Here is a 26,229-nt window from a genome sequence, read left to right on the forward strand (position 1 = left end):
AGTTCCTGGTCTCTTTCTAATACATTTCCTTCTTGTTTAAGTCTTAAATCTGTTGCTTGTCACTACAGAAGGTCTCATAGTTTTAAAAGCATTTGATAAATATTGCCAAATTGCTTTCCAGAAAGTTATATATCAATGTATACCATCACCAAAGATATGTCTCCAATATCTTTCCAGAGCTGAATATTAAATGTATATATACATATGTGTATGTGTGTGGATATCTGTCTCTTTATATAACCTGTCTCTATCTATCTAACCTATCATTCTGCCAGGTTAAAAATGGGATCTTATTTAAAATTTTTTCATATCCATGAATATTTGAAGATATTTCATATCTTTCATATCTCTGAAAAATTTTTTCATATCTTTGAATATTTCATATCTTTGAGTATTATTGAAGGTAAGTTTGGGAGAGATTAGGTATCAGGACAATTTTATATGCAAGTTTTAGAAACCAAATTCAAATTAGCTTAGACAAAAAAAAAAAAAGAGGTTTGGTTAGCACACATAAAATGGAAAGATACTGGGGTAGTTTACAGAATTGAATTAAGAAGTGTGGGAACCAAGGCCATGACGATGTGCTTATTGGCAGGCATTTCTGTCCTCTCGGGTGCATTCGCCTACTTGCCATTATGCTCTCATCCTCTGCCTCTCTCTGCACTCCCTGCCATTGACTGATTTCTTTCTGTCAAATAGTTCTCTTCACATGGCAGGAGTTTATTGCTGCCATTAGTTTCAAACATAGTCTCCCAGCCTAGAAGCCTTAGTGGAAGAAAGGTCTTCTCATTTAATGTTCAGAAATGGTTTGGCCTTTCTTGGGTCCCTTGCCCACTATTTGGATGGGTTGCCATGATTTGCCCCACCTGGATTATTAGCCCGTCCTTGGTTGGAATGATAGAGTAGGACATTGTTGCCAACACAGATTAGCAGCAACCCCCTTCCCAGAATGAAATGAAATGGAGAAGAAGGGTTCCCCTGAAGGCAGGGTAGCTGGGCAGACAGAAATATTCTCTACGCATTTAGCAGGAGCTCTTGACTTTGAGCAGATTGATTACATGTTGAAATCAATGCTTAAAAAAGACTAAGACAGCAATGGTACATACTAGGGTAACCATATAATTTATCATCCAATCTGGGGCGCTGTAAAAGAGACTACTATTAATTAACAGAACACACAGTTAACCCTATCTGGAGAACTGAGAAAGTGAAAGCAGAGAAAGCACTTAGAATCACTATAACCATACATGGTTTTATAATTGCCATAAACACTTGCCAAGAGAAAATAGCTTCTTAGAATTGGGGCCGAAACTCCCAAAAAGGTCAAGATTCAAAAAGACTAAAGGGACCATTGGAAGGGACCATTTGCTCCTTGATAGCTGGTTCTCTGGGGAATGACCTAGAGGTGGTGAATCACTGATGTCATGTGAAAAGTTTCAGAGTAGAGTGGTTAATAGAGGGCCCCAAAGTCATAAACATGATGTTCTTTAAAGTCCTGATGTTGCATTCACTGTAATCTTGAGCAAGCTACTTAGCCTTTATAAACCTCAGTGTCTTCATCTATAATTCTATAATGGAAATTATAACAGCTCACATGATTGTGTTTAGATTTACAGTGTATATAACATTACTGTATGCTTAATAGCACTGAGATGTTACTGCTAATATTATCAAAAACGTAATAAATTCAGGAGAAAAGAGAAAACTATATTTTATAATTTTTTAATTTTTTTTTTTTAGCAAATAGGACCTCCTTGTAAACTTTGTTCATATGGGTTGTTTCATCCGTCTTTAGATGTTCGCATCATCTGCTCTTCTGACCTGCCAATTCTTCCCACCCAAGATCCCTACAAATGTAGACAACACTGCATTTTGTGTCAAGGAAGGAGGAGTCAAATGTCCCCTCATGTCATTTAAGAATGCCTTTCAGTTTGTCACTTGTGTCACTGGGACTTTTCAAAAATGATTTCAGGATTGATAGGGGGGATCTGATTCACAGGATTTTTAAAGTCAGTACACTGTGAGAAGGAGTAGCAGTAGATAAGGTCCCAGGTACAGCTCAAGGGGTGAAGTTTGTTGGGAATTGGGGTCACAATTCGAGGGAAAAATGGGGTCAAGGAATGTTATTCAGTGTGTTTGTAGGCATGGGAAAGAGAAGGAGAGCTGGGGTGGGTTAGGGTTAAGGTCTGGGGAAGAGAAGAGAGAACAGAATTGGGACATGGAGGAATAACGAGGAGATGGGTTGATACGAGGAGAGCCAATGAGGTCATTCATGTTTCTCAAAGAAGGGAGCAGCTGATCTTTGGAAAGTAAGCATGGGAAGCCAAGGCAAGGAGGAACAGTCATCACTCTACAGCAAATCATGCTGGGCCTGGATCTCACTGCCTGAACAGATGAGAACATAAAAAAGATGCCTCACTTTAAAGAATCCTATCATCACTGGTTACAGTCTGTTTCTCTGTGTCTCTTTCTGTCTCTCCTCTCTTTCTCTCCCTCCATTCAAACCGTACCCCCCTCCCCCCCCCCCCCCCCGGCCAGCAGTCTCTCTTTCTTTCTCCCTCCCTGAATGTCCCAGTGTCTTTACTGAACTCAGAAGTCCCCCGGGAGAACTTCTAGCTATAGAAACACATAGAACTGAGCAGAGGCTGACTTACCAGGTGTGTCAGGGCAGCTTGAACTTTGAGTGGAGCCATGTGTATGAATGAGTCAAACTCATGTACTTTGCTTTCAAAAGGTCTACAGACCAGTTTAAAACTTTTATACTGTCCCTTCTCTAGTCTTAACTATAAATTCAACACTAAACTTAGAATGTTGAAGTACACATCATTGCGTTAGAACTTGTCAGAATCACTCTTTCTGCCACCATGCCAGTCCTAGTTGTGTATTATTAAGTTACGTTACTACCCCATAGCCTTACTTTTAAACCCCTTGAAAATAAATATTTATTCTTTTTTTTTTAAAGAAATAAGGACAAGCAGGGGCCTTGGAGGGTGAAATAGCCAAACTCTTTTTTAGTTGTATAAAAGAAAACATCATTTTTGCAAACTACTACTTCAGCTGAGTATCAGTGTTTTACTTTTAATGTTGATACTAAAAAGAAAGGGGACTTTTAAGGTTAATGTGTTCTGCTGTTAGAAACCTCTTCTTAAAAAAAACATAAGGCACTTTAAATTCACTACAAAATTCCAATGGCTCATAACTGACACTTGCTTTAGCTCCAAGATTAAATGAGGTTTTGCCACCATTAACAAGAAAATGCATGTCTCTAACTTAACTCTTAACATATGACAAAACTTCTGTCAATATTTTATTGTGATGGGAAGAGAGATTTTTTTTTCATTGATTTATTTATGTAGACAAAAATGGAACTTCCTGTGTCAGTAGCTCTTCAACAGGTAAAAAAACATATTTTTTTGTGTCACTTTGGAATATTTGGAGACATTTGTAGGGACAAGTCATAAGAGTTTAAATATATTACTTAGTTATATATTATATATAATATATAATAAATATATATTTATATATAACTATATATAAATATATATTTTTATATATATAAATATATAAATTTATAAATATATAAATATATTTATTTATATATAGTTATATATTATATATAAAATATATTACTTAGTTAGCACAAAGTCTAAAGGTAGAAGATCTAGAACAGCTAGACTCAACAATATTGTTATAAATCCCATTTCTTTCTGACTTTCTATCATTTCTATGATCCTTGTTATGTTGGTTTTTTAATCCTGACACTTATTTCTTCACATCAGGAAGGTGGTTCCTGCAGCTACAGCATGAAATGTGTGCTCAGAAAGCAGAAGGAGGGGGTTGCCATGAAGTTCTGCTATTGTATCTATTCCTCTTATAAAGACACAACATTTTCCACAGAAATCCTCCCAACAGACCCTGCTTATGTCTCATTGTCCAAAACAGTGTCCAAAATTTTCTTTTTTCAGTTTTATTTCAGTAGTTCATTTTGGAGAAAGCAGTGCAAGAAGCTGGCCACACTCTTATTTCTCTTGGGCTCAGAGTTACAAGGAGGGAAAGGCAGACAAACAGACATTATAGTTGGGTTTCAGTACTTGAGTCGTGCAAACGTAGTTAGTTGCTGAACTCACTTCCAGGACAGTTGGGAAGTTCTGACTAGGTTCCAGCTCTTCATGGTGGTCACGACCCCGGCTCCTCCTTCCCCAAATGTGAAGGACTCCCCCTCCCACACGGAGCCAGTATGGCCGTCTCATTGTTCTATTGGCTAGAGGTGGCCAAGTCTCACACAGGGCTGAACAGAGGAGTTCTGTTAGCAAAGAAGGGAAATGGTACCAGTGTCTACCATGGTGTGCTTTCACATTTTATCTATTTCATGTTATTAAGTTTGCTTTTAAATAGTTTCCTTCGGGCACCTCGGTGGCTCAGTGGTTTAAGCCGCTGCCTTCGGCTCAGGTCATGATCTCAGGGTCCTGGGATCGAGTCCCGCATCAGGCTCTCTGCTCAGCAGGGAGTCTGCTTCCCTTCCTCTCTCTCTGCCTGCCTCTCCACCTACTTGTGATCTCTCTCTGTCAAATAAACAGATAAAATCTTTAAAAAAAAAAGTTTCCTTTCACATTTACTTCATTGATGCTTACAGGCTGGCTCCTTTTATTTATCTCTTATAATCCCACTGGTGGGATCTTTCCAAAAGACAAATCTGATTTGACCATTAACTTCCTATTTTCTAAGTATGTCTTACAAGAACAGTCATGATCTGGCCTTTGCACACCTTTCCAGCATTTTTTATTCCACATGGCCTGCTTGGTGTTTATGTTTCTCTTGCAGCTGTATCTTTGTTTTTTTGTCTGCCTAGAAAATATCTTCCCTCCTCCACTTCCCTGTACTCCTTCCCACAGGCAGCTTCTCCTTGTCCTTCAAAACCCAATGCTTCAAGAAGCTTTCGTTAACACCCTGCCCCCACTAAGCTCAAGAGATTTCTTCTGTCCTTCCATAGCACCTCATGGGAGTTCCTATTGCTGCCTATATCTCTGTATTATGATTTGTTTGTTTATATGATCCATCAATCTTTTGGTCGAGCCTGAGTTCTGTGAGATTAGGAACTGACTCATCCCCATACAGTTGTGATCCATAGGAGATGCTCAAATTGTATGTTTGCCATGGCAAAAAAGATGGTTAAGCTTGATGGATGACAGAGTTAACACCATACAAACAATGATCTAATCCTGTTTCCTAGGAGGTTGGGATAAATTTGAGGTATTTCATTTTCTCTTGTTTTTCAGAACTTTAATATGGTCAGAGTCAAAGGATGGATTGTAGGTAGAAGATAGGGCTAAAGCAATGGAGCTTTATAAACAAGGGTTATTTGGCAGAATTGACTCTGAACTGTAGAGAAAACTCACTGATACGAAGTCAACCTCACAACCACTATACTTTGAAATGACCCACTAAGCACTATATGCAGACTGAAGCCAGCAGTCCTCCCTGTCTTGTGCACCAGCCAGTGGAGTTAGCTATAGTTTTACATTCCAAGGACCGAAAGCCACTAATTCAGGTGTCCATAGGCACAAGCACTTGCCAGAAAGCAGACCTCTATAAGTCATCACTTACTAAAAACGCTAAGCAATCTACACAGCTAGGAATAAGTCTTGTAAAGATTGTTTTGCCTTTTTTTTTTTTTTTTTTACACCAAACCCTTGATTCAGCAATTCTGTTACAGGTCACTCAACCCCAGCACCTTGATGCGTAGGTGCAAGGAGGAGTTCTTTATTTCTGGAATTGAAAGGGTGACACAGGGATTGAGTCAAAATGGTTAATGGTTAATGAGAATGAGTGACTGACTATATCACTTAATGCAATATATATATTCAAATATAGCAGCCGTGACGACTATCGGATGGGATTCTGATACCGACATTGAGTAATAAATGTAAACTGACCTGAGGAAGGTCTCCTTTGACCCTCCAGGTACTACTGCTTCCTCTCTGTGTTACACATACTGGGTCTCACATGTCTATAGCAAGAGGTCACCAAATCACTTCAGGGCTTTCTGTACTTTTCTCAAAAGCCTTACATCTGACACAATCAGGCCCAGTTGTTGGTTTAGCTAAAAAACTTGGTATCTAAGTTATATATTTTGAATGTTTTTTAAAATTAAAATAACAAGTGTTCATCTACTACTTTCTAGGTTTTTTGAGTGGCCGGGGTCAAGGCATTGTTCTGAGCATGAAGCCCTGTTGGTTTCCTGTGTTCTCTTTCTCAGACAGCCTTTGTAGCATACTATCCAGAGAACTTGGTACTCAGATTTTTATAAGAGTTTGGCTCCTTCTAGATCTTCACAGTTTGCTCTCAGTCTTTTACTATTGTCTCTCTGACACCTAATCCAATAGCAGAATTTTCTTCTGTCTTTTTTTTGTGACTTGCTCTTACTTAATCTTTCCAGAGCATTCATCTTATTCAATTTAGTTGTTGGGGAAACACCAGGTTTGTCTTGTCCTAGCATTTAGTCAATTAACATTTAAATTATTTAGTGATGCTAACTCGCTGGACTGGCGGGAGAACAAGTACACAGAAAGAGCAGACCGGCTTCTCAGAGGCACTTGACATGCCACGGGCATCTATCAGTGGACGGAGCCCTGACTTTTTTCATCAGTCCTTGGCCTTACATCTGCACATGTTCAGAACTCACTTCACTTAATGGAGTCTTACTCAGTTGTTTACTACCTTTATATGCTCAAAAAAACCCCTGCCATCTGCCTTGTTAACCTTGGCATTTTCTTGTGTCTGTTGTCTTGGCTGTGCGGCATTTTTGCTTAAAAAACAAACAAACAAACAAAAAAAAAACCACCACTCTGTCCAGCTATATTCTTTCTTGTATATAGCACTATTGAGGCAGATTATATAACTTACCCTTTTGGCAGGAAGGAACATTTTGTGATGCAGTCTAAAGTGGAAAATGGCCCTTGGAGGCATAGTAGTACCCCTCTTCCTCACATTCTTTGTCTCAGGCTCTGTGGGCTCTGCTTCCAGGAGATCAACCCTGGATAGGTTTTGTAGAGTGTCTTTAGAAGGAAAGTGTGAAGAAGTGTGGGAACAGGATAGGGCAGAAAAAGGAGCTAAGCAGGGATATGGCTTCAGGTGAAGTGCCAGCTTCATTCCCTGGGAGGGGCTCTGGACCACAGAAGGTTTCTTGACTTGAAGCTACCACTCACTGGGGCAGAGAGTAGGGAAGGTGTATAACTCCCAGAATCACAGCTTTCATCACTTAAGGACAAATCCTCTGAAAAATGTAGCAGTAGCCAAGCAGCGTTTAGTAAAATTGATCACAGGGGATCTGTGCAGGAGATTAATGGTCTAATGTACAAAATATCAGATATTAAATGTATAGTATTTCTAAAATAGCTGCTTTTATTAGACCCAATTTATGAACCTTCCTGGGTTTTCTTGGTTTTACCTGTTTCCTGGGCCCTCAACTGGGTGGACAGAGAGAACCCCTACCCCAACACCACTGACCCGCTTCTAAATGTCAGGTGCTGACCCCGCCTTCTCTGGGGAGGCCAACTTCAGCGTGTCCACAATTTTACCCACCACAGTGGGAGCTGCAGTGACCCAGTCCAGACATGAGTTTCCATGACACTCGCAGAGGCACTGGTTTCCCTGCCTTGTATTTCAAGACTCAGGGTACCATACTGTGAGGCATGACCTCTGGCTTCCTTCATGGCTGTCCTCCATGGCCAAGGGGCCAGGTGCATAACTAGAAGAAACATGGGAGTTAAAGCCTCGTGGGGAAAACCCGTAAATGAATTCCTTCCGTTCCTTTTCTCTGACAGATAATGTGGTTCTGTAGAAGATACTAGGAGATCTGAGCAAGTGGTTCTGTTTTCTGTCCTAAAGCTATGCCCAAGGCAACCACAACCTCGTATCTACTTTCCCTTCTTCATTGTTTCACTTCCCCTTTTCCTTCACTCTTACTGCTCTGCCGCTGCACCCCTCCTCCTCCACAAAAATGTATTACTGTGTACCATACCCCTGTTACCAAGACCCAGTCCTCCATCCACAACAACAGCGGAAAAACAACAACAACAACAACAACAAAAAACAACAGAGCCTGAAACAAAGACAGTACCCCTAGAGATTCAGAGTTTCAACCCAAAGTATGACTCCTCAAGGAGTTGGATGTCCACTGTAAAACATCAGGTGAGATTTTTTGAGTAAAGAGAGGATAATCCTAAAATTATTCTTTTGTTCTTCTTTTCTGTCTTAACAAAGTCAATACTATTAAAATCTAAGTGGATGCTTAGGAGAAATCCCTACAGTGTTACAAAGAGTTTCCTTTTGTTATGACTTTCACAATTTGGCTCAGAGCCAAGAACACTATGGTGAGGCACTGAATTTAAAAACAATGCAGAGGAGAATGTACACCCTGGAAGCTGCTTTTCTTGAAGGAACTCATAAAGGAAACTGGCATGTTGCAAGTTATAGGAAACATTGTTTTTCAAAAACAAATTGACTTGCAATGTAGCTCAGTCACATTTAGGCCAGCAGTTAGGAGCCAGGTCTAGTCTTGAGTGTCACTGATGGGCAGGCTAGAGAGTCTGGCATGAACGCAAGTGAAGTTTGTTATTATTATTATTAATAAGTTTGTTATTATTGTCACAGTTAGTGCTGATGGCTGCAGTCAGTGTGGTCTGTCGCTGTCAAAGTGGGTCCAGGGGTAGTTGTTCTGTTCTCCTTGTTTTATGCTTGTAGAATGGCCTCAATTTTCTCTTCTGTCTGATTAGTCTTAGCATCTGGATTTCTTTTTGCCATGTTCCATTACAGAGGCTGCCTCTCTGCCTTTCTCCCCCACATCTGGAATCCAGCCAAAGTGTACCAGAACAAGATGCTTCTAACATTTGAACCCTTTTGTAAGGGTGCTGATTGCAACTTGGGTAACTTCAGTTTAATTCAAGGTGGATGATTTCTGCTGCTTTTGGGGAAGAAAATAAATGTCTAAAAATAAAACTTGGGCATAAAAATAGGGCCAGATACTCATTAACTGCCTCACTTAGCTGAATGCTGAAATTATTTCAACAGAGCTAAATCAAGCGTTTGTGTAGAAGAGGTTGAGTATGTTTTTTTATTCATAGTACTTTATCTTAGATGATAAATGGGTTACTGTAATTTGTCATTTTATTCAAAAGACATGAATTAAATAGCTCTCAAGAGCCTAATTTTCAGCTCATGGTGACCCTTGAATTGGGAGGATTGTGTTCACAAGTTTTTTAGAATGTATGTTGAGGGCTTTTCTGGGAGAGGCTGGAAGGGCAGGCTGGACCAGGAGCCAGAGTATGGAAGGCTTAGTGGGCTAGGGTTAAAAATTTGGATCTGAGTATGGTGGGAAGCCACTGAAGGGATTTCAATAGGAAGATGTCATGGAATGATTTACATTTTAAAAATATGACTGTTGGCTCCTGCACTGATAGTGGATGACTGCAAGCAGTAACCAGCCAGATATCTAGGTATGAGATGACAGCGGCTTTTGAAGAGACTGTAATGGTAGAGTTGCTGAGTGCACAAATAATGGAGTTTTAGGCCATTAACAAAATGACTGGGAGTAATTCTGAGTAATTTTGTTGTCTTGTTTGGGGTAAGGCAGGGAGCAATGGCAAAGGGAATGAGAAAAAAATTCAAGGGCTCATGTTGATTCTGTGAGGCCTATAGGCATCTAAATGGACAGGTCAGATGGAAAATTGAATATATGACATTGACTCAGATAAGTTTCAGAATCCTTCACATACAGAATGACATTCAGAGCTATAGAATAGAAGAACTCACCTAGGGAGAGAGTCCAGAGATAGTATCAGACTTGAGAACTTCCATTATTTCTACATAAATAGGGAAAGCAGAGACTGAACAGCAGTGAGGAAGAAGAAAAAGAAAAAGAAAAAAAAACCCAGGAGAATGAGTTGGCTGGAAACAAGAGAAGAACCTTCCATCAGAGAGATGAGGGCCCACTATGTTGAATGCTGCTGTGAGACTGGGTAAGAGGAGGATAAATCCCATCTACTGTTCCTGGCAACGTGGAGGTTCTTGGAAACACTGACAGGGGCAGTTTATGACCTGTCACATAAACAGAGGCCACAGTGGATTGAGAGGAAATAGTAAAAGGGAAATGGGGGTGGTCCTTTAGACAATTCTTTCAAGAACTAGAATTAGAATAGAGCTAAAACATAGGTAGATAGCTAATCAAGAGCCAGAGGAGAATATCGTGGGGCTTTTCCCATGTTCTTAAGATGGGACCTATTGGGGCTCAGGGGCTTGATCTAGTGGAGAGAGAGAAACTGATGATACAGTAGAAGAAGGGATATATTTGCAGTGACAGATCTCTTGAGTGTAAAAAATATGGGAAACAGGGCAAAAGTGAGGGATTTGGCTTTCTGTAAGAGGAGAAGGGGAGACAGAAAGAGAAGACACAGCTGTTAATGGCTTGGTTCAACTGGTGGTGGAGTGAGGGAGTATCCATAATTGTCACTAATGAAGGCAAAAGCAGCAGCTGAAAGAGACATGGGGCGGGGGAGGGGGGAAGAAATACTGGAAGTTTCAAGAAAAGTTAGCAAATATTGGAGTCATTATGAAGAATGAGAAAGTGAACCTATATAGTAAGATAGTGGACATGGAATACCCCAAAGTTACATTAAGCAAGGTGGATCTGAGTTATTGTTGCTTGAGGAAAAAATGCTTAATTCTTGTTTGCTTGTTTGTTTTATCAAGTAGCCTATAAAGATAAAAAGTGTTATTCCATATTTACATATGTTCATAGCAGAAAATGAGTTTAATGATTACTTGTAATCTTACTATTCAGAAATAATCATTGTGACACAACTTTTCATACATTATACATGCAAATACATCAATAGAAAAAAATAAAAAGTCTTATTTTCATAACTAAGGTTATTTTACAAGTTTTTGCTTTGCCAAACATTATATCTATTGCTCTGAGCTACTGGAGTGATAACTTTGTCATACTGCAAATGTATTTCCTGATTATTTGTATTTTAATATGTTCTTGTTGCTTTTCCAATTTTTATGTAGATATATCTATCATAAAAAATGTATAGTCGTGTTAAAAAAGGCCCTCTCCCAGGGCCATACATACAATTATTTTCTTCTAGTATTTAAAAGGTAAAGATGAAACTATAAATTATTCTATCAGGTTTAATTTTGCTGTGATGAAGAACTGCAAGTGTATTTTTTTAAGAATAGTCTTAATTATTCTTAAATCTCATATCCTATAATGTATTTATGACATAACTTTTTAATCGTGTGGATCCCAAGTGATTTCTTTAAAATTTTCTTTTAGAGATATTTAAAACTAATTATATGTTATTCTTTAAACAAGATATTTCTTAAAAGGAGTAAAAATCGTCTATAATCCCAGCACCAGAGAAAATCAGTTATATTTTACTTACTTGGAATTATATTGTGTGTATACAGTTTGCCATCTGTATTTTCTTAAGTGTTTTAGTTTTTGAAATACTCATTTTGAATTATGATTTTTTTATTTTTTTAAAAGATTTGCTTTATTTATTTGACAGAGAGAGACAGTGAAAGAGAGAACACAAGCAGGAGGTGTGGGAGAGGGAGAAGGAGGCTTCCTGCTGAGCAGGGAGCCTGATGCAGGGCTGGATCCCAGAACCCTGGAATCATGACCTGAGCCAAAGGCAGACACTTAACGACTGAGCCACCCAGGCACCCATGAACCATGATTTTAATAACTGACTTATGATTTGTACTATTATTATAAAACATGAGAATATATTTCCAGATTTTGTTTTGTTTTTGTGTGTGACTATAAATAACACCATAGTTAACATCATTGGTGTTAATCTTTAAATGAATTTGTTTTTAGTATATTTACTATCAAAATACATGTCCATTGTAGAAAGCTTTAAAAATAACAGAAACTGTTATCCAGAGAACTACTGTTGAACATATATCAGATCTTTATTCATTCAACGACCAGTTTTCAATACCAGTTGTATAGTAGGCACTGCTTTAGATGTGAAATCCGTTCTGCAGTTAACATCCTAATGTATATTTAGTGATATGTCATATCTGTCTCTGATCTGCAAAAATATATGTGCTTTTAAAAAGGGACTATGCTACTTACAAGTTACACTGTATTCTGTTTTTTTCTCCTATAACGTTAAGAACTTCTTTCCATGCCATTGAACCATCTATTACAATATCCTCTTTAGTGGCTGCAGAAGAATGATTTGTGTGGATGTACTGTAGTTTCTTTAACTGATCTCCTATAGTCAGACACTCTTTCTATTCCAATTCCGGTTTGCATTTGAAACCCATAACATGCATATTTTGCTTGTCTTTGATAGTATAACTAGTATCACCTCCACAAGACATGAAGGTACAGGCAGTGCTGTCTATCATCCTCATTCTTGTACCATCTCTAAGCGGATTTCACGGTGAGTTCCTTTATAATACACCCAGGTGTTAGTTGTTTGTATTCGGAGCTAGGAACATGAGCACACAATGCAAAGTGGGCAGTTTCCTCTGTAGCCATAGTATTGTGAACCTTTCTTTTTTGAAGATTTTATTTATTTATCTGACAGACAGAGAGAGAGAGAGAGTGCATGAGCAAGGGGAGTGGCAAGCAGAGAGTGAGGGAGAAGCAGGCTTCCCACTGATCAAGGAGCCTGATACGGGGTTCCATCCCAGGACTCTGGGATCATGACCTGAGCCAAAGGCAGAAGCTTAGCTAATGACCACCCGGGTGTCCCGCATTGTGAAATTTTCTAAAAGATCACTTAATGAGAAACAGGAAAACAGAGTAGAGGTCCTGCATGAAGATTAAAAATGGTATTTTCTGTTATCTACTGTAAGGCCTTTTCTAATCAGTTATCTGCTACCAATATAAAGTCACTAGAAAGCCAAGTTTGATTGATTGATGATTGATTTTTTTTTTTTTTTCAAGTGTAAGCTTGGTACTTAACACTTCACAGAAGGCATTATCCCCTTTGCTTGGTCCTGTGACAAGCATTTTTAATTACCTAAGGGAATATTAGAGGTGCTTAGTAGAGCAATTAGGGAGATTGACAAAAACCACTCCTTTCCCCCCACCTTTCCATGTCCTTCTCTCAACAAAATATTTGCAATCCCTCTAGCTCTGCACAGAAATAAACTAATTCTCTCTGAGGGAGAGGAGTGGGAGATAAGAGAGTGGAAAGGGATCCAGAGGAGGAGGCAGAGGAGAAAGACTGTGATAAGCCACATGAGTGCTCAGTTCTTCCATCGTGGGTGGTCTTGCCTAAGGGTGGAAGGAATTTACTCCATCCCATAAGATAAGACCCTTTCCAACTCTATTATTCTAAAATCTGTAGACGGGGTACATAATCTACTTAACATATTTTATGAATTGGTCAAAGAAGCTGGATGTTGCCTTCAAGGATTATGAAATGGCTAAGTATATTTTCTTTGCAGAAACCTTGATTGCGATGAAACCATCTTCATTAAAAAAGTAATTTCTGAAGTTAGTAATAAACTATATGTATAAATTATAAATATATATTTATGTATATATATATATGTGTGTGTGTGTGTGTGTGTATGTATCTCATGGTGACCGGACTTCCACATTTACATCCAGAATAATGTTCCTTTACTATATTTCAGTTGACTCATAGGATATCTGGAGAGCTGTCGTAAGGCCAAAATAAATGAGTCACTTCGCTTCCCCTTTTGGACACCTCCTGCTCATGTGTTCCCTTGCTTGAAGCTAATGTCTGCATATCCCTAACAGATTCCTGAATCGAGCATTGTCTTCTACGTACTCCAAATATTTTCTAATGAAACCAAGTTAAATGTGTTCTAATCTTTTAGAGCCTGCTGACTCTAGTTGGCTGACTAAACTAATTGGTTATTGTTATGGTAGATGTTAAAAGTGAATGTGTCGAGTCTCTTCCAGGCCACGATGGCAGCATGGCAGGTAAGGAATTGCGGGCAGAGCTGGAGCAGCGTCTCGGTGCCCTGGCCATCCATACGGAGGTTGTGGAGCACCCGGAGGTGTTTACAGTTGAAGAAATGATGCCTCATGTCCAGCATTTGAAAGGAGCACACAGTAAGAACTCATTTCTTAAAGACAAGAAGAAAAAAGGATATAGGCTGGTGACAGTTCTTCATGATAGACAAATTAATTTAAATGCTCTTGCCAAGCAATTAGGTGTTGGGAGTGGAAATCTTCGGTTTGCTGATGAAACAGCCATGCTAGAAAAACTAAAAGTTGGCCAAGGCTGTGCCACACCTTTGGCACTCTTCTGTGATGATGGAGATGTGAAATTTGTTCTGGATTCAGCTTTTTTGGAAGGTGGATATGAAAAAGTGTACTTTCATTCAATGACCAATGCTGCAACCATGGGATTGAGCCCTGAAGATTTCATCACATTTGTGAAGAACACAGGACATGATCCCATAATACTAAATTTTGATAAAAACAACTAATTGGGCTGATACTTATAATACATCTATTTCTGAAAGCCGTTTTTCTTACTTGTAATTTATAAAAAGCATTAAAATTGATAGGAATATTTAGCACCATGATTTGGTGATGAAATCATTTTAGGGAGGAACGTTTCGTCTAAAAGGAGCTGAGTTTTTTGTTTGTTTGTTTGTTTGTTTGTTTTAAAGTAATCTCTACACCCAAGGTAGGGTTCAAATTTACAACTTTGAGATCCAGGGTCACAAGTGCTACTGACTGAGCTGGCCGGGTGCCCTATAAAAAGGAACTGCTTTTAAAAAGATATATTGAGGTAGTTTTAGTCAGTTCAGAGTGTCCACTTCCCATCGTCCATGGGCACCACTCATTACAGGAATGCCTTCAACAATTGAGAGTATATTAACAATAAACTAAGGCTAGTTAAGATTAACTATCTTACATCTTCTTTAGGGTGTTTACTTGAAAAACAACTTGCAAAAAACCAGCATATATAAAATTATACATATATTGTACATATAGAGAAAAAGGAATATAGAAATACGTTAAATTGTTGAAAGTGGTTATCTTTGGAGAATGAGGATTAGGGAAAGATTTGTTTAATCTTTCTGAGAGGTTAGAAATGTGAATCTACTTGGAAAATTTTTTTGTGTCCTGTATATTAAATTGTACTCATCCCCCCTTCAGTTAGGGCATCTGAAACAGTGTAAGAACTCATGATTATGTATTGTCAGTTCTATGTAAGCTAGTTCAAAATTGTGGAGTGAGAAACACACTTTTTTGCTTAAATTAAAACCTTCATTAGTTGAAGGTCTGAGGTGGACTATATTACAGAAGTAGTCTAGATTTCTTGTCATGAAAATTCTCATATTTGCCTCTGGTGCAGTCAAATGGGATAGTCATGACGCACCCATAGTTTACTAAGTTTGGCCACTCAAAAGTAACTTCCACCTGGTAGTAATACTGTAACCAGTTTGTTGCTAAGAGGCAAAATAAGTAAAAATGTCATTTCTTGGTATATAGGATTAGAAACTGCAAGTCTACTCATGGCAGAATTTCTATGAAGAGTGACTTTAAGGGCACCTAGGTGGCTTAGTTAAGCGTCTGCCTTCAGCTCAGGTCATGGCCCCAGAGTCCTGGGATGGAGCCTGGCATCACATGGGGCTCCCTGCTCAGAGGGAAGTCTGCTTTTCCCTCTCCCACTCCCCCTGCTTGTATTCGCTCTCTCACTGTGTCTCTCTGTCAAATAAATAAAATCTTCTAAAAAAAGAAAAGTGAATGTGTCCAGGAATAAAAATCAGGAGGAGTCTTTTATATACATAATACACAATTACAAAAACTTGAACACAAGCTTCATGGCTTGTTTCTAGTAATCAGACTAGCAAGGTTCTTGATGGTCTGTTAGTGATCAGGCTGCAGACCGAGGATAGTTCTGCTAGGTCCTAATGGAGCCCTTGATAAGCACCCATCACTAATTCTCTTCATACCTGCTCTTGTTTTTTAGGTACATTCCTTTTAGCGTCCCCTAATCTTATAACTGCTGATGAAGAGCAAATAGTCATTGGGAGACTTGGTGAAGATATAATTCTTCCTTGCTCATTTGAAAGTGAGCCTGAAGTTGTAATTCACTGGAAAAATCAAGATAGCTATGTTCACTCATACTACAAAGGCAGTGACCATTTGGAAGCACAAGATCACAGATACACGAACAGGACATCCCTCTTCCATGGAGAAATGCACAAAGGGAATGCCTCTTTATCTTTAAGAAGATTAAGCCTTATGGATGAAGGAATTTATTTATGCTATGTGGGAACAACATCTAGAACATTCATAAACAAAGTGGTACTAAAGGTGGGAGGTAAGTAAGTATATGAGGTTTTCCAAAACATAACAAGGATATCATTCCATGTTTTTCTGAAATACCTTTTCCTTAATTGAATATGCTGTGGGCTTCCTTCCAAGTCAATAAATACAAATCTACTTCATTTTTTAAATGCATGGTATCTTGTAGTATAGACATGCTATAATTGATGCACCCATTCCTCTACTGGTAGATATTCAGGTATTTCCAGTGTTTTACATGACAAATGTTGTGAGGGGCATTCTTGTATTTAATAGTAGGAAATGATCTGAAAGTAAACTATCAGAAAATTTTAATACATTACTTTCACCAGCAGCATAAGAGCATCCATTTTCCCCTTAGTCTTATCAGCATTAATTTCTGCCCATATGGTATCTTTTAAAAATGTTGAACTATTGGCTTATTTAAGGGTAATTTTAATATTATATGCTTTCTTCTTGTCTGTATTAATTTTATGACTTATTTATGAGGGGAGGGGCATTTTCTAGTGGGTTGTTTCATCCAACACTTGTTTCTTCTTCCTCTGTCTCATTTAGCTGCTTCAGACCTTGACTCAGAAATCTAAGAACCATGTGTAAACAAAGAATTAAAAAGACTCTGAGTTATTACCTGGAGACTACAGAGTGTTGCATGAACTCTAGTTTCTATTGGTTGCTCAGCGAGGTCATTAGATTTCTTTTTAGAACTCTTTTTTTTTTTTTAAAGATTTTATTTATTTATCTGACAGAGATCACAAGCAGGCAGAGGCAGGCAGAGAGGCGGGGAGGGGAAACAGGCTCCCTGCTGAGCAGGAAGCCCGATGTGAGGGTCTCTCCCAGGACTGGATCCCAGGACCCTGAGATCATGACCTGAGCCAAAGGCAGAGGCTTTAACCCACTGAGCCACCCAGGCACCCCTCTTTTTAGAACTCTTGCTAGAGAATTAAGATTGCTAGTTGCTACGCTAAATATCCATGAATGCTTTTTTTTTTCATTTGTAGATAAACACAGTATATCTTAAGTTTCTATTGAGTTTTGGTTTTGTTTTTCCATCAGTAAGTGCCAATATTTGCTCATTAGGCTCAGCTTTTCATTTCATGGGTATTAAAGTAGTAAGTGTTCTGCACAGATGGCTTAAGAAGAAGCTAATGACAGTCCCTCATATGTCCCTCTTTCTCCCTCCTAGCTTTCATCACACCTATGATGAAATATGAAAAGAGGAACACAGAGAGCTTCTTAATATGCTGTGTGTCAAGTTATCCTCATCCACATATCTCATGGAAAATGGAGAACACAACCATCTCTGAAAGCAATAAGGGAGAAATTGAAACTTTGGATCCTCTTCATGTTGACAGTATGATAAATATTACAGGATCAAATTTATCTTATGAATGTGGTATTGAAAACTCATTACTGAACCAAACATGGATAGGGAGATGGACATTGAAAGGTAGGATTGGGCTTTCTGTGTGTACATGCTATGTCAGAGGTTGGGAGGAAATGAGGATTGATTTATAGGGAAAAAATGGAACACAAAAGAATGAAAATGCATCTGCTCCAGTGAGAAGACTGAGACTGACCAACTCTATTATTTACTGGCTCTGAACACTACTTCCTCACTAGTAAAATAGAAGTAATTCCTACCTGCTAGGTGTAGGATGTGTGAAATGGAAAGTAGTAAACCTATTCATGAACGCTATTAAAATATTATTATTTTTATTTATGATTTATCTTCTTTTTAAACTTCATTTTATTTGAGAGGAGGAGAGAGAGAACAATCAGGAAGGATCAGCAGAGGGAGAGGGAGAAGCAGGTTCCCCGCTCAGCATGGAGCCTGATGCAGGCTTAGTCCCAGGACCTGGGATCATGACCTGAGCCAAAGGCAGATGCTTCGACTGAGCCACCCAGCACCCTCTGTGATTCATCTTCCAAATAGGATTTCTACCTGCATTGCACTTCCAAAGATCTGAGAAGAAAGCTTGCCTATTTAGGTCACAATCTGTGATGCTTGCCAATCTTTCAACTAAATAAAAATTCACTAGTATTATTGCTTCTGTTCATTCTCTTTACATAGTATTAGCCCATTAAGCTTTATCAACAACTCTATCATAGCATGAGCATTTTTAGTACCCCTTCCTCTCATTTATTTGAACAAACAGAAATTCTGATCAAAGTCTACATCACCTACTATTTAAGATTAAGAGGAAAAATTAGTTTGACACCTTATCCAATTTCAAGAAAAATGTTCTACATTTTAGAAGCAAAGCAAAATGTTTTACTAAATCCCTATTACATGGAGAAAGTGGAGATCAGCTATCCTTTTTGGTCTTCTTTTCTGGAATTTCATATTCTCAGGTGCTTGCAAGAAGACCCTAAATTAAGAGTGATTCACCACCTTTACATAATCCATATTGAAGGCATGGTCATCCAGTGTTCACTTTTCCGGGCAGAAATGGAACCATGGGAAAGTGTTGGAAATGTTCATACTAAATTGTAAATATTTTCTAAGGAAAATCGTATTTTCTCATGTTTATTCAGAATTCGGTATCCAGAAACATCCACAGTTCCTTAGGTTCAGTGCTATGTTGTCTTGCTGAGGAGTCATTATATGCTATGTGTGTTGCTGGCAGACTGTGAACACTTGGGGTGCCTGGGTGGCTCAGTCATTAAGCATCTGCTTTCAGCTCAGGTCATAATTTCAGGGTCCTGGGATCAAGTCTTGCATCAGGCTCCCTGCTCAATGGGAGCTGCTTCTCCCTCTCTCTCTCCCCCTTCCCTTGCTTGTGCTGTCTCCCTCTCTCTCATCTTCTCTCTCAAATAAAAATCTTAAAAAAATTCATTTTCATATTCATTTCCGGATCCACAGCATCTAGTACAATCATGTAAACACTAAACTAGGAAGGTAGCATACAAAGGAAGCAATTAATTCTGTTCACTGTGGTTGGGTATAAACAGGGTTGTTGGAGAATATATGCTTAAGGAGGTTGCATATGTGCAGAAGTTTAAAGGAATAGCAGGGATTTCCAGAGAACACAGGCATTCCAGATTAAAAAACACAAAAGCACTGAAGAGTAAGTGTCTCCTGTATTTGTAGAAGTGTAAGTGGTAGAGGGTGAAGCTAAAGTAGCAAGAGATAAGCCTGAAGAGGGAGTCAAAAACTAGATGGAAGGCCTTGATCTTGCTCAGGAACCAGACCAGGATTCCAGAGGTGGCATGGAGCCAAAAAAGGATTTTTGAAGTATTGGAGAGACCCGGATGTGCATTTTAGATAGGTTTGTTTTGGCATCACTCTCTCACAGGTGGAGTGTGAAGTGAGTGAGTCTAGAGCTTAGGCAGAAGAAGTCGTGGTAGTGCACAGAGGTCAGCTACCGAGCTGCAGAACTGGAAGGACAAGATAGAGCTGGATGTGGAGGAGCAAGCTGAGAATGTCCAGCAGAGTCCCTCCTCTCACAGAGCTCAGTGCAGTGGGGGCTTACCTGCACACAGCTGGAAATAGACTTGAATGTCAGGAGAAGAGGCTTGCACAGAGAGTGATTAAGAAGCAGTTGAGACCAGAAGAGACTACTAGAGAGTAGACAGAGTTGGAAAGGAGGAAGGTCCTGGGGAATACCAGCGTTTGAGTGGTCAAAAGAAGAACAACATTGAGTTCAAAAGCCTGGTAGCTGGTAGCAACATTCTTGAGTGCTCACTATCAGGCTGCAGGAGTTAGAAACCAGGAGTGCCACCTCACTAGCTAGCCCAGGCTTAGGCCTCTTTGAAGGTCTAAACTTAATCATGGTAAGTGTTAAAACGGCAGTGGCACAGCTTCTTTCAAGAAACCATTTCCAAAGGTATTTCTCAAAACATTTCTAAGTATAACTTAGAAAATTCATTTGAAAATTGTATTTTCATTGATGTTTCCTTTTCTATCCCATTATTAGATGACCTTCATAAAAAGCAAAGTGAAGATTTTTCACTTTCATGTGAACTTACAAACAGTATTTTTTTACTGGATCAAGACTTCATAGTCACTTGGTCCAAAGTGGAAAGAGAGACCTCCTCTATCCTGGCCTACTTTCTGAGCTCCTCACAAAATACAATCATCAATGAACCCCGAGTCTCCTGGAACAAAGAGCTAATAAACCAGAGTGACTTTTTCTTGACTCTGAAGGATCTTAGAGTTTCAGACAGTGGGGAATACTTATGCAATATTTCTTCAAGCAAATACACTTTACTGACCACCCAAACACTGCATGTAGTAGGTAAGTTACAAGGAGGGTTGGATGACTGGTTTTGGCTATAACAATATAGCAATAGAGATTGTAACTATCAAACAGGGAAATTAGGTTGGCGTTTAAAGAATTTTGATTAGTACTTCTGAAAATGTAGATACTACAGGAATACTTTTGGTGAAAATCGTAGTCAACCTCCTTCTTTCAAACACACAAAAGTCCTTCATTGAAACAAAAACTATTCCCATAAGGTTTCCTTTTCATGGTTTCAGGGCTTTAGAAATGAAGGGGGAACCTACATGATTTGGTGACTCTTGAGCCTAAGCATCCTCAATTCCTGTTTACTGCTGTGCCTGACACATGCTTTAGGTCCTGGGATCTGGGGAGTTGAGGCTTCAGGCACAGTAAGAAGTTAGAATTGGGGCTCTGGTAGATGCTGGGGAAGCACGCTCTGGGAACTCGGTGGAAACAATCACCAAAGGACATTGGAAACACTAAATGTACACCTGATTCTGCTCTTTTCTCTTTAACCTCTAGTAATAGTTAACTGCCAAAACTCTTTAAAATATTTCTAGTTTATTCTCTATAGAGTCATGGCTCATGAACCCAAGAAGATGACTTTCTAAGTGGGCTGGTTGCCCCTTACCCTTAAGCTATCAATTTGATATCATAGGACATAATAGCAGCTCTCTATTCTTTATTAAGTATATTTGAGCCAGTGGGACATGTGTTTTAAAAAAAACATTTCTATCAGGGCACCTGTGTGGCTCAGTCGATTAAGCATTTACCTTTGGTTCAGGTCATGATTCCAACGTCCTGGGATCAAGCTCCATGTCAGGCTCTCTGCTTAGCAGAGAGCCTGCTTCTTTCCCTCTCCCTCTACCTGCTGTTCTGTCTACTTGTACTATTTCTCTGTCAAATAAATAAGTAAGATATTTTAAAAAAACAAAAGCATACCATTCTAGTTGTGAAAATTAGGAATAACAGATTTGGAGGTTCAGCAATTCTATGTAGTGAGATTTAGAGGTAAGAATATGGAGTTGTCCTTAGGTCAAGTGGCCTTCAAATAGAAGCTTCTAGACACTGAAGGATGATTCTCCCTTTGTGTAGAGCTGTCATTTTGAGAGTGCTGAAAACTGGGGTGCAGTTGAATTTCCTCTTTTTCTCCCAAATAAAAATGTTAGTTTTCTGTAAAATCTAGATAAGCTTACATTCTATTTTTCAAATGTTGCTTCATTTGGATTGGATTCATTTTGGAGTGTAGAAAAAAAAAAACAACAAAAAACAGGAAGATATGGTCTGAAGACCACATATGATCCATCTTTCTAACCAGAGATTTAATTTTTAGTTTACACAAAGCAAAACATCAGGACCATTCCATCTCTGACAAAAGAAGCTTTTCAGAACCTCTGAATTCCCAAGTTAACCCTGGCCTGTTGAGCCTGGAGGAGGGTCTGTCCACACTTCCCCCCAGAAAGAGAGGTGTGTGGCAGGAACTACCCCAGCAGGGCAGGAAAGAGGTCAAGCACTACTAGTATCCTAGATATCACTCTTTCAAAGAAATTTGGTTTCTATTCTGAATCACAGATTTCTACTTGTCTTACCTAGGAGATACAGCAGCACTTAAAAAGGAAGCCCAGATTGGGTGGTAAGGGGGGTTATGATCTTAGAGTCTAGATCTATTCAATACAGGTTGCATGGAATTGAATGGAATTGAATAATCCTTGCTAAATTTTGCTGCTAAATCACTATGTGATGTTGGGCAAATCTCTTTACAATGGAGGAAGTGAGGGTGACGAAGTAAGAAAATGCTATACTTTGCAGGATTTTCTTCAGGAGGAAAAGTATGCACATATTTTTTTTTTTCCTTTCTAGGATTTTATTTAGTTGACAGAGAGAGAGAGAGAGAGAGCACAAGCAGGAAGAGCAGCAGGCAGAGGGAGAAGCAAGCTCCCTGCTGAGCAAGGAGTCTGATGCAGGACTCAATTCCAGGACCCTGGGGTTATGGCCTGAGCCTAAGGCAGGTGCTTAACCGACTGAGCCACCCAGGGGTCCCAGAAAAGTATGCATATGAAAACACTTTCAAAGTCAACATTTCCACTTAATTATGCATTCTTTATATGGGTATACAATTTCAGAATGATACCAATATGTGTAGAGATGAATGTTTTAGTGGTTACAGAATATTATTAATAAAGAGTACGTTCATAAAAATGGACATCTGTTATATGGAAAATAGCCATAAACCCCTTTTCACCTTGAATCGGCCTGTGTGCTCTAATGTTTGCTCCTACTCTATGGCAGAAGGTAGATCACAAGATTAACAGGTTCTGACTTGAGTAACTCAAGGTCTCCAAGTTTCTGCCTTCTGGGGTCCTACTTCCTTTAATACTAATTACAACAATTATAGTTCCAACAAAGATGCTGGAAAAACCCCAGCTCCTGCAGTGATTCTGAGGAGCATCAAGCACTGTGTTATCCTGGTGTTCGCCTGTCACCTCTCACTCTGCTCCACTGATCCCCTCTGCACTTACCCTGTTTCTCTATGCCCCTGTCTTCTCCAAGCCAAGGCTATACTCTGCTCTCCCTTCATCCTCCAAGGAGGATGCTGGGCTGTGGATAGTCTGTAGTCATAATTATTCCTTTGTAACAGTGTGTTAACTCTCTTTACAATATGAAACAATAGAAACTCACAATGCATAATACACTCATTGCTTCTCAAGTTTGCAACCTTTTTCTCCCCAACACTCACCTCCTACCAAGCCCCAAATAGGTTAATATTCTGACTTATGCAGGTTTCCCACAGTAGAGACATTGAGACTGGGAGGTATTTATGCTCATAAATGCAGAATTAACTGTTTTTTAAAATCATAAATGTGTTCTTTGGTAATTTTTCTTCCAGCTTACAGACTTTTTGTTTTATTTAGAACAGAGGCAAAGCAGAACCACCTGGATAATTATTCTGTCTTTTGTTATCCTGGCAATTTGCATATTCTATATGTTAAAAAGATACAAACATTCCAGGAGAGGTAGGTATCTCATGGAGAATATGGAGAATATGAACTCTGTCCCTCGGTGTACAGGCAGAGGTTATCAAGGATGACCTACAGATAATCTTACATGGCTGTTGGACATATAAACAGTTCTGAATTCTCTGGACAGTCGTTTGTAAAATTTATCAGAAATCCTTTAAAATGTTCCCACATTCCCAGCTAACTATACTGCTAACAAATTTATCCTGAATTAAATGGTTAAAGATGTAACAAGCCATATACAAGCACATGCATTGCAGCACACCGAAAAAAATTAAATCTAGCACTAAAATAATACACAGAATTACCAAAATTATCTTGCATTGAAAAAGAGATGGAAAGAAATAAGCCCAAACTTTCAAAGTGGATGCCTTTGGAAAGAGTTTGTCCCTATGTCTAGATGTGCTTTCGTCCCTGCACTCTCTTTTCTCTTTCTTTGAGCTTTGTCTATGGTATTACTGCTTTGTCTTTTATGGGCCATTTTATTTTAATCCTTGTTGCATTTTTAAAACACTTTTTCTAGATTTTCTGCAACAAAACTTAGGTTACTTACAGGTAATTAAAAATGATACATTAAGATGCTATGGTCACAGGACTTCTTAGAAGGCTTGGCTTTTATTGACGGAATTAAATCTAGGAAAAACTTAGTTCTACTTATCCCCACATTTTATAGACCAGTAAAGTGGAATCCAAGAAGTTAGGGACATGAAACAGACTTCTGTCTACCACTTAAGGAGACCCAGCTGCTTTTTCTTATTCTATAATCTGAGATGCCTGAGCGTCCTGGGAGGTTGAGATAAATCCCATGTCCATTCCTCCCATTAATAATTGCCTTTTGTCCCAATGAAGTTAGGAGATTTGGTAATCGGAGACACCTTTATTCCTTTATTGAAAGTAAGATATGAAGCATGACAGTGAGTAAGAATTTCACCAATTTCACCCTGTGACTGTTTATACTAATAGGTAGGCCACTCTAGCTTTTTACTGGTTCCTCCTGTCCCTTAGCTGGCCAGAAGTGGAAAAAGATGGGAAATCATAGGCAAGTCTAGTTTGTCCCCTAGGGTACAAATTATATGACAGAGGGGCACTACATACTGGGGCACTACATACTGCTCCAGCATGACAGTCTAGTTTCTATATTGGAAGTGTGCAAAAGTCAAGTCTCAACAGAAGACACCTGGGACACTCAAAACTGTACAAAGGGGAGCACAGAAGATAGTTCATTTCCCCAAAGCTGGGAGCAGCTGATTGCCTGCAAATCTAAACAAGTAGAAGGTGCCATTACCAAAACCCAGAAGAAGAGAGTCCCGTAAAATCAGATGCCTTGTAGGGAGAGTAACTTTTACTTGAAGGACATAGCCAGACCAAGGCGACCTTACAAGGAAGGCCCTGGAAGAACAAATGTGTGATTTTGCCCTTCCCTCTCTGTACTCTCTACTCCAACTGGAAAGGAGAGGGAAAACACAGCCTATGGAAGGAATCCGTCCAGGTCAGCTACACAGGGCAGACACAGCAGGCTGGGTTCTGATTCTGGAGGAGCAGTCTGGAGCGATCAGCAAAAACAGTGTCAGGGTTTTGGCTATTTAAACAATGTTCAATAACTGTGTGGTTAGATAGGCTGAAAATACGTTTCAAGCTGTTACACTCAAGGCCCCCAAAACTTGCCCACCTCTAGGCCCCTGGCTGTAGTTCCGTATGACCATGGTATGTGTTTTCTTTTTTAAATTCCCTTTTTTAGAACTGTTTTAAAATGCTTTAAGTCTAGGATAAGTATAAATTATCCTAGATTTTAGCAAGGCACAAAAGGAAGGCCTTCCTTGGAAAACAGCATTGTACCCGTAACTTTTTCTTTTGCTATCGATGGACTTAATCACCACCTCCTTGGCTGTTATTTTCCATTGTTAATGGTTAGTAGGACTCAGGCCAACTATCCTAAAGAGCCAGGAATTCCTGGCCTGGCTGGACAGCTTTTATCCCTGTTTTGGTGCACCTGAATCAGCCATAAGAATTTATTGTTATTTGTAGCTAATGAGGTATTTCTAAACTGCATTTTTAAGTCTGTTTTTTGGGAGAAAGATATGAAAGGGAGAATAACTAATGTGCATCTAATAACATAATTGTACTCAGGCAGGAATAAAAAAAATGAGTGTTTGCAAAAAGATTTTTTCGAAGTTTCTCTTTTTTTTTTTTTCCTATAGAAAGGTCTTCTGTCTATACTGAGAGGGCCAACACTGCTGATGCAGAAGAAAGCAAGGTAAAGCTTTTTACTTTATCAAACCAATTATAGCATAAGAATGCTACTGTGAAAAAGTAATCGATACATATATCATCTCGCAAGACTTTGATAGAGGGATAAGAAAGGGCGATCACGGGATAACAGAACAGGAAAAAAATACATAATTAGGGCTCTACTTAAATAACTGGCTGCTCTTCTCATTTTCTATTGTTACTTGTGGAGAAGATCTGAGTGGCATTATGCATATGATGGGAAACCAGTGTACCTATTCTTCCAGTGGAAGCACAGAACTGTATAGAAGTAGAAAGAAATACAAAGTGAGAAAAGCAGATTACAGTTTCTACCCAGATTCAGTTGGCTTGCCTTCCCTATTTGTCCAACCACTTCTAAGCTCCTTGGGAACCCATAATTCGCTTACGAATTATAGTT

General features: G+C 39.1%; 1 protein-coding gene across 7 annotated transcripts in view; it reads left to right on the forward strand.

Moving 5' to 3' along the window:
* The window catches only part of HHLA2 (HERV-H LTR-associating 2), an 85,563-nt gene that overhangs the window by 56,736 nt on the left and 2,598 nt on the right, over positions 1-26,229 (forward strand). Inside the window, exons 3-10 of one of the 7 annotated variants that reach the window (XM_044251334.1) lie at positions 9,873-10,016; positions 12,369-12,458; positions 13,958-14,110; positions 15,987-16,340; positions 17,508-17,771; positions 20,242-20,562; positions 23,460-23,561; positions 25,763-25,818. In XM_044251334.1, the coding sequence (XP_044107269.1) occupies positions 12,395-12,458; positions 13,958-14,110; positions 15,987-16,340; positions 17,508-17,771; positions 20,242-20,562; positions 23,460-23,561; positions 25,763-25,818 (1,314 nt within the window). In that variant the 5' untranslated portion in view covers positions 9,873-10,016; positions 12,369-12,394. Of the gene's footprint in view, positions 1-9,726; positions 10,017-12,368; positions 12,459-13,957; positions 14,111-15,986; positions 16,341-17,507; positions 17,772-20,241; positions 20,563-23,459; positions 23,562-25,762; positions 25,819-26,229 lie in introns of those variants that run through there. The other 6 variants (XM_044251335.1, XM_044251336.1, XM_044251332.1 and 3 more) reach the window with 6 other exon arrangements.

Source organism: Neovison vison, chromosome 6, assembly GCF_020171115.1.
Source record: "Neovison vison isolate M4711 chromosome 6, ASM_NN_V1, whole genome shotgun sequence".
Lineage (NCBI taxonomy): Eukaryota > Metazoa > Chordata > Mammalia > Carnivora > Mustelidae > Neogale > Neogale vison.